The sequence below is a fragment of the Equus quagga genome, chromosome 7, assembly GCF_021613505.1.
Source record: "Equus quagga isolate Etosha38 chromosome 7, UCLA_HA_Equagga_1.0, whole genome shotgun sequence".
Lineage (NCBI taxonomy): Eukaryota > Metazoa > Chordata > Mammalia > Perissodactyla > Equidae > Equus > Equus quagga.
Window position 1 is genome coordinate 105,005,033 of NC_060273.1, and position 9,449 is coordinate 105,014,481.

Consider the following 9,449-nt stretch of genomic DNA (forward strand, 5'->3'; position numbering starts at 1 on the left):
TCTCGCCTGCCATATGAGAGCCTAAAACTGATGAGTCCAGTGTTTCTCAGTGGGGAGCGCAGGGCAGTTCTGGTTGGAGAATTTTTCCTTGTCTGGGATGTACCATCCTCTGCAGTATCCTCAACACCCTCCCTGGGGCGGCACGTGCCAAACACCACTGTGACAGCAAAACCAACCAAAGAAAAGCCCCTCAGATTTCCATTTGCCCTTGAGTAGCAGTGGAGGCATGTAGAATTCCTGAAGTCCAAGAAATTAGAGGGTAGAAATAGCATTATTATGAGTCAGGAGATCTGTCCACAGTTCCCTTCTGCCATTAGGTAGCTGTGACATCAGAAGAAGCCTTAAATGTCACATAATTTCAAAGCCTTGTGTGGGGCCCTCCTGGGTCTGCCCCGTGAGCAGCGTGCTGATGCTGCAAGCTAAAGTATTAAATCTTCTGAACCATTGGGTTTTTGCAAAGTTTAGGAAACCAGTTCATGTCTGGTGACCGTTAGCATGTTTCTCAGTGTTATCCACCCAGTGCAGTTGGTCATTGATCTCCAATAAGGAAGGTTGTCATCAATTAATCTAAAGTATAGCCTAGTCCTTTCCTGAGTACTGCCTGACAGCCCCATGACCCAGTGAAAGCTGCTGAACCACCATCATGAGCAGCTTTGGTCTCTTGTGCAAAATTATTGGAAATCCCAGGGAAAGTCTATCTGGAAAGAGGCACTCAGTGATGTCAGATGGAAAGGAGAGTAGTACAAAGAACCACCTTGGGTATGAACTTCCAAGGGTTAAAGGGGTTTAGAGCTGCCGTAATATCAAGACTTTTGAGACTGCTACCATCGTGGCTGGGACAGGCTGGGATTAAAAAGCACCCAATAGTACTGCATCAGAAACTGTGAAGGTAAGGTGAGCTTACCTCCACAGTTTCTGATGCAGTACTATTGGGTGCTTTTTAATTTACTTAATACACATTCACTGAACAGCTACTGTATTAATTTAGCCAACAAATATTTATTGAGTACTCACTCTGTACTAGGCATTCCCTGGATGCTAGGGATTTGGCAGTGAACAGAAACAACAAAACTCCTGTCTCGTGAGCTTATATTCTAATGGGGCGAGACTTAGCCAGACAGTATGTGTCGAACTAAAAACAGAGATGACTAAAAGACTCCTTGCTGTCAGAGAACTTACAGCCTAGGAATAATGCAATACGTTTTATTGTTGTTGGTATTTTAAGTAGTGCTTACTTTTTTCAGGGAAACTTTCTCCATTTAAAAAAAAATTGATTTTAAGTAGTTTATTATCTTGTGTGATTTTAGAAACATGTCCTTTTGTATGACATAAGTCAAAGAGGAAATAAGAATATAAATATTAATATAAATGGTTTCTTAAGCAAATTTTATCAGAAATCATATTTTTGGAACAATAGGTATCATTGGGGAGATAATTCAGGCCCAGGCTTACACTTATCTGGAACTTTCTGGGGAAAGTATTGATAATGAGGTGAAGAAAGAGTGCGATGGTGTAGATGAACTGAATCTCGGAAACTCTGAAGGTTCTCTCCTCGCCCTTCTGTGGCAGCAGCAGCAACAGAGTGAAACTATTGTGTGATTTTCCTCAATTAGCATAGCAGTTTTGCCTCACGTTTTCGAAAAGCGCTAATAGATGTTAACTCAAAATAGATTAAAATACCAGACAAATTGCTACTACCTTAAAAAGAGTTATAATAATTTTGAAAATGTAAATTATGGTTATGAAGTCTTTGAAGAGAACTATAAAATCCAATCTTTATTTTATTTAAAAAAAAAACCTGTAGTACATGCTTTTTTCCCTTTAATCACAGTAATTTCTTCAAATGACACTGCTACATGTTTCTTTAGGAAGATACATTACATTTTTCAAATCTCATGGGTAATATAGGAGTTGCCATTGATAGTTTTCAGCAAGAGGAAAAGAAATCGAATACAGAAACCAGGGATCATGGGAAAATTTTAAAAAATCATCTTTATGTTCTCTTTTTATATTACGTACTTTTTATGCATTGGAACATAGAATGGTGCTTTTCATTCTAGAGAGTGGAGTTGTGCATGGCAAAATGTCTGCAGAAATGTGTGTGTGGGCATAAGGGTTTAAAATGATTTGGACCCTCCTTGTGTCTTACATTCAACTCTTTCTCTAAGGCTCCAAAGTGCTTATGGAGTCTATACAAAGAGGTGAGCATGATTTGTACTTAATGAAAATAATTTTAGTGTAAAATTTGTCACACTACATCCCCAGGAGACATTATAAGTAAAAGATAGAACCTTCCTGGTGGGAGCACATGTATTTCCCCTAAATAACTTCTACCCAACAAAGCTCTAAAATAGAATATTTGCATTTCCCCACTACTTTGTTTTGTAGAATTTACAGAGCTTATTTAGCAAAAAGATTTCTTAGAAGACACATTACAACCACAGAGGGTTACTGGTACCATTTTTCATACAGCTATGTCAAATTACTATCTATTCTTGCCCAGTACCTGTGAAAGCCAGAGACCTAACACAGTCTATGTTCTCAACTACAGGTATACCTTCCTTTATGCAACAGAAATAGGTAAATTGAATTTTGGTAAATCAAAGGATATATAAAACACATAAGGAGAACTGACAAGAAAAACCCTACCATGAAAGTCTTTACTAAAGTGTACAATTATCCTCTAATTTATTTACTCCATAAATACATAGCTTCATGTATCAAGTTCGCTTAAGGTGAATTGTCTCTCTCCTCCTGCAAAACGGTTATCACATAAAGATATTTTCTGTTTTTAAAAATTGGACCTCCAAAACGAATTGCCTGTCAACCTTGCGTATAAAATTTTGCACAGGCCTGTGTATAGATTGTAAAAGATGTACCATAGAAGACAGTCCCCATCTTTGTGGTGGGTTTAAATGTTTTCTCTTCTCCATCCTCTTTTCATCTATTTTCGGTTAGTTACTCCTTGAATGCTACATGGCTTGGACCGCGTTTACTTCCTTTACAACGCAATACAGATTTTCTGAGGGTCCTCTGTGACAAATGACTTCGCCTGTCCCTTAGGGAGACCTGCATCCTTCCGGGTGTGTTTATGGCGGGAGGGAGGAAGGTAACCTGACTGCAGCATGAGGAGCATCAGGCAAAGAAAAGGGCAGATTTCCTGAGAATGGATATTTCAACCCAGACTGTGTTATTAGGGAAAGTTCTTAAGTCTCCTCCAGAGAGCATTAAGATGGAATAGATTCTTCTTGTATGTGAAATGTATTTTAAAGGTTACTTCTTGCCCTTTGATTATTTTGTTTTCAGCATTATAACTAATGTTATCAAGGTTTATTTCTGAAATATCTCAGAAGTAGAACGATATTCAGCATCACTCTAGAGAATTGGTCACCTTAACATATCGTTAATTAATAACCATTTATTGAGTGCCCGCTGTGGTAACAAGAGCTACCATTTGGGGACCTCTTTTAGTCAGTCACAGTGTTCAACATATTATTACATTTAATCCTTTAACAATCCTGTGACATAAGTACTTTTATCCTGTTTTTACTGTTGAGGAACCAAATCTTAAAGAAGTAAAGTGAAACCAGGATTCAGACCTGTTTCTGGTTGACTCTGAAGTCCATGTATGAACCACAGTTGTGATATTTCTTCTCTGCTGTGTGTACAGCTTGATAGCCTTAAAGAAAAAAGGCAGTCTCGGGTCCCCAGGGCCTTTTGTTCAGGTGGAAGAGATGGGCAAATAAAGAGATGATTGCAATGCAGTGTGAGAGTGCTTAAATAAAGGATGAGCCTTGCAGCGTGCCCACCATGGGTGCACAGGGAAGGGGTACCTCACCCAACCTCATGGGGAGTAGACTTGCTTGGGGAATGCTTCCTGGAGAGAAGTCCTGAGCTGAATATGAGTTCCTTAGGAAATTCTTGGTCTTTGTGATTAGTGTCTGGCTTTGCCTTGCTCTTGGGTTTCTATTTTTTATTTGTAGTTTGTTATTGTTTTATCATTCATTCACTAATAACTAAGCCTGGCTCATGGATACAAAAATGATCATGGCTCTGTGGACCTTATATTGGAGCAGAGGAAATAGACATTAAAGCAATTATAAACTGACTTTATAACGTAAGTACTGTGAAGGCAAAGTAGGCAATGTTGGAAGAATGAATAACCTTGCCTAACTTGGGGAGGGAAGCAGGGATAGGGCAGTGACCAAACTTCCCTGGGGAAATGACATTGAAGCTGAGGACTCAAGAATGAGTAGAAAGTAAGCATGAGAAGGGAATTTTAAGGGGGAAATGGATTAAAAAGCATTCCAGGTAAAGAGAACAGTATGTGCAAAGACACTGAGGCCAGAAGGAAGTTGGACAGCTTAACAGTCTGAAATTAGGTCAGGTGACTAGATAGTTTCAAAAATACACTAGAGAGACAGGCAGGGCTAGATCATGCAGGCCTTCTGAGTGTAGTGTTATAAGCTGCTTCAATTCAAGCAAGGCCTAGACCATAAATTTAAATTAAAAAAATGAAAAATTATATTGCTTAAAAATCCTCTTACGACCATCAGTTCATATTCTCAACTCTAATTTGTATGTCAGTTTTGCTTTTTTACTCATAATTATTTTCTTCTTGTTTTTGAAAACGAAATTTTATACATCATATCTATATCACAGAAAGAATTAACTGCATGGCTTGGTTAAATTTGGAATGAAAGTTGATTTGAACACAAGCAAGTCTCGAGTAGAGAGATGATTCTGACAAAGATTAAGAATAATCAACACAATGTTGAAATATCAACTCTGAACTTTTAAAAAAAGATTATATATAACATAGTTTTCCAAATCACCCAGAAAACACCATGTTATTTCAGCAAAGTGCATAGGACTGAATGTCACGATCATTGTATTCCTAAGCAGACTCTCAAAGCAAACAACAAGGATTTGATGTTGTTTTAGGTTTTTCCTGGTGGTCCTGATCGGTTTCAATAATGGACAGACATGGAGTGCGAGCACAAAAGTGTGTATCACCAGCACCTTCTTTCAGACCAGCTTACTCAGTATAAATGAAATATTGATGTATTTGAAAATGCCCAAGCGTTCAATAAAGATTTTAAATAAAGCTACCTAAAAGTTGTGGTTCTTAGGTTAATCATTTATTTATCTAAAGGATGAAGGAAGCTGTCTACTTCTGTGATATGAACTGCAATCAGCTTAAAAATAATTGACAAATTAATCCCTTCACAGCACAGCAATTGTAAAGGTGTTAGTTTTAATTAGGCCTGTCTGATTGCCTTGTCTAATCAAGAATCAAGGTGGTATCTTTGATGGTTAAGGTCTATTGGGGCCATCCCTGACCTGCCAGCCATGTATGTTTTAATTATTGATTCCTCACATTTCAGCCCTTTTCACAAAGGGACTTCAAGTTTGCAATACCTTAACATTTAAAGGGAAGAAAAATAAATATTTTCCCCAACACTTCTATCTAGAAGGCTGTGTATCCTCTCCACTAATCTACAGTTTCGTCCTAAGAAAGCTGCCAGGTTGATGACGAAGTCAAATGCACTTGAAAATGCTATCTTACTGCTGCCTTACCTCCCAAGCACTAGATTTTCTCTGGACGTTGTTAAGATCTTGACAAGTCACAGTCATTTATGCTTCTAGAAAACACATTTGATTTCTTGATGTCCTATGTCTTGTTGAAAATGTCTAAGGGCAAATGTAGTACTTAGGAAATCAGGGCGGTCAGACCAAAGGGGACACATACCTTTTCACAAAACACTTTCTCATGCTGCTGGAAGGCATGAGGCAAGGGTTCCTAGTGCCAGGAGAAGCAAGCCGGTGTGCGTGAGCGGCTGATGGTTTCGGTGGTCCCTGTGTGTGACGGCGGCTCTTCTCTGGTTGCAGGTCAATGAAGTAACGGTGGAACAGCTGGTGCAGCAGTACCCGCACATCACCTTCAGCACCGTCCTGCAGGACTGCAAGAGGACCTTGGAGAGAGCCTATCAGATGGGCTGGACTCCCAACATGTCTGCCGCCTCCTCCTAACACTCCCGCCCCCGCCTAGGTCCGCTGGGATCGCTCAGCAGGGCAGAGGGGAATTGTAGATTTGGGGTGGGTGATCTCTTGGAAAGGTTTTAACTGTCATATGTCTACGTGTGTACCCAGGTGTGTATATTTGTGTCTCATTTGCATTCAGCATAGCATAAGCGCAATTACTATTTGTTCCTAGGTGAGCTGAGTTTTTCCTTAAAAATTAAAGATTTTGAAAGTCACAAACCTTTTAGTTTTTAAATTCAAAGGCTTATTTCTCTCCAAGAAATATTTTTTTTTTACTATACAATCAAAAAAATTGGGTCTCTTGTTTTGAGCTTCTAATTACTGCCACTTTGAGATGCCCAAAATTGAAGGCAGCTGCCTTCTTTTCTCATTGGATGGAATTGTGCGCTCCACTGATGACCAGAACAGAAGTGATGTTGCACTAGTTAGAAGCCTGGAAACCAGGACTTTTCAAAAATTGAAGCACATGCGCACATGTAGGTTCTCGCATTGTCGCATACACGCACATGTGCATGTGCACTTACACACACAAGGGCAGTCTCTTTCCAGATCATTTTCTGATAAGTGGCCTTCCTCCAGGCCACTGCGGGAGCATGTCATCCGCTGTGACTCTACCTGGCTCATTGTATCCACAGGTGGCCAACTTGCTATGTGGTGGGTAACTTAGGGACTAGAGAGAAAAAAGCCTTTTGTGAAGTTTTTATATAGAGGCAACAATCGGGACTCCCCTGGCCAGTTCACAAAAGTTAATTATTCATTATTCTACAAATGCAGTCTGTTGAGTACTAAATGTTTTTGTTGAGTTTTACGTTAACATTGTGTTGTCTTTTTTTTTCATGGATAGTAACTGGTCCAGATATATTTTAATGATATTTGGAGCTAATCTTAGCATTATCCACTTTAAAGCCACCAATTGTAATTAATAGTGTGCAGTTATTTAAAAAAATCCTACAGATCATTCAATTATTTTTGTTAATTTTGGTAATTATGAAAGTATATTTCTGAGATTGGGGGTAGTCACATTAATAGAAGATTAATGAATGAGACGTAAGTAGACAATCTTTCAATCGATTTCTTTTCTTTTTTCTTTTGCTTTGGGCTTTAGAAGAGGCTTTTTGGATATATGCACGTTTTCATTTTTTGAATAGTTCTTATGCTACTGCAAAGATCTGTTGTTGGTTGATGTATAAGTTAAGAAGAAAAATTAGAAAATCTTTTTATTAAGATTCTGTTTACTCTTGTCAGAAATAAACATTTCTTTTGTTTAATTAAAGATTGCTAGCTTTCAGTGAAGACAGTATCTATCAGTAAATGAATATATGTTTTGATTTCACACATCTTTGCAATGAATTCATAGTAGGGACTCAGGCTCGAATAACCTTTCCTGTGTCTAGATGTATAATCGAGATGGCAGGGAGCCTTTTGAAGCTAAAGAGTGATTCGCTTTCATCGCAGAGCTCGATGTAAACCCTGACTTGTGAGTTTGGTATTTATTCTTCCCCAGTGTGGACATAACTGTTTTTTTGTCTTTAACAGATATACTAAGGTTGGAGTTTCACTTTCTGTAAGTCCCAATATTGCTAAAATTGCTAGCTGTAAGAAACGAAAAATAGCTTTACAATTCAAATGCCATTCACTTATTTATAATGACTCCTTTTTTTTGTAAACAACTGTTTCCTTTGATTATGTCAACATGTTTCTGATGTGGCATTTTTTTGCTTTTAATCCCAATCAGTTAGGAAAATCTAGTCAGTAAGCACCGAGGGTATTTTTTCCATCGGTAAATGGGTTACTAATTTAATGGGAAGGGAATAAAATTTGTGTCAGAAAAAAAGCTGTTTACTATTAATAAATTGTAGTTTTTCTTATATATCAAACTGTATCGTTTTCATATTCATTTCCCCAACACTGAAAAATATCTTAATTCATAATGTTTTAACTGGTTTTTAATCCAAAACTAATTTATAAGACAGGTATATATAGTAATAGTAGCTTGAGTAAATAAGCAAAAGTTTAATTTTTATATATGTTACACTATATTTTAAATAGTTAAAAAAGACGAAGGGAGAGCCATCAATGAGATAGATGGTGCCATTTCAGTTCAAAGTTGTAATAATCTTTGGAGTGTTACAGTTTGATTGTCAGATGGTTTCAGAAGTGTATAATTGATTTGTTTTTAACGTTGCGTTGTTTGGATCTAAAGTACAGCACTATAACATGCTTTAGCTTGGGGGTTGGGGGCTTGCACTTATCCTTTAGGATGTTCATTAATCCAGAAAGCCTGATGCAACATAACCTGGAAAACTGCTTTGGTATATTTGTAGAAATCTGTGGAAATATCATGTCCAGCCTCAAAGCATTAATCTCAAAAAACAGCCAGCAAAAGCATCACCTTGAGTGATCCTGTGATGGTTGAAAGTGTGTTCTCATTAGATGCTTTGAAATGAGGCTTCCAGTGATTTTTCTGGGCAATATAGACTTTCTTTTTTTGCTTAGAGTGTCATAAATATATGTGAACACGTTTAATGCAGGGCTTTTTATCCTCTCCAAAATGTCAACAGTATTTTCAGAATAAAGATTATGAAATATATTGCTGTAGTGGAAAATTCTGGTCCTTTGTCTTTAGTGTCTTTTTGAGTGGATAAAGGAAATTCACCCGGTTTGTAGTTTCTATATTTCCGTGAGTCTTTTGACCTTGCAATGGGTTGCAATAAAAGAGAAACAAAACACTGTGTCTTTTGTTTTATTTTAGAGACAACAAACGGCCTTCCTGGTGCTGGTCTGGTGTGTTGCGCGCAGTGGCCCATGTTCTTGTGTGTTTCACTGCAGCCTTTATGTAGGTTTAACTAACCCAGAATAACAAATAAGACTGGGTTTAGGAGGTTCTAGTTTGGCCGGTAATTAATGAGATAAGATTAAAACCTCAGGGGTTAAACAAGTAGTTTGTTTAAAATCCCATTCCCTAAACACTCATTCATTTGCTTCGCCATTTATTCAATTTTTCAAAAGTAAATCAATATTGAGTAAAAAATATGTGCCAGGCAGTGAGCATTTAAAAATAAATGAAACTCATCCCCATCCTCAGGTTGCTCATAGTCTAGTAAGTAGACGTTCTTGAACATTAGCAATAGCAGTGGAGCACAATAGACATAATATGGGCATAGTCAGAGGGAGCACACACAGGACAGAGTGGTGGGTTTGGAAAGGAAGAGCTTCACAGGGAAGGAGCTTTTAATGAGGGTCTAAGGAGTCACAGGAGTTTACCAAAGTTACTGTGGGGAAGGAAGGGAGGGCAACCTGGAAAACGGAAAATATGTGCAAAGGCATGAGGGAATGAGACAGCAAGACACGTCCAGGGCGTTTGAGGTAACTAAGTAAAGTAGAAGAATATGTTCTGTAGGGAC

General features: G+C 38.1%; 1 protein-coding gene across 1 annotated transcript in view; it reads left to right on the forward strand.

Annotated features, from left to right (window-relative positions):
- FBXL17 (F-box and leucine rich repeat protein 17) overlaps positions 1-8,766 on the forward strand; it is a 464,449-nt gene extending 455,683 nt beyond the window's left edge. The window contains exon 9 of the mRNA XM_046666715.1: positions 5,893-8,766. Coding sequence (XP_046522671.1) covers positions 5,893-6,033 — 141 coding nt within the window. The 3' untranslated portion in view covers positions 6,034-8,766. The remainder of the gene's footprint in view (positions 1-5,892) is intronic.
- The last annotated feature ends 683 nt before the right edge of the window (positions 8,767-9,449 follow it).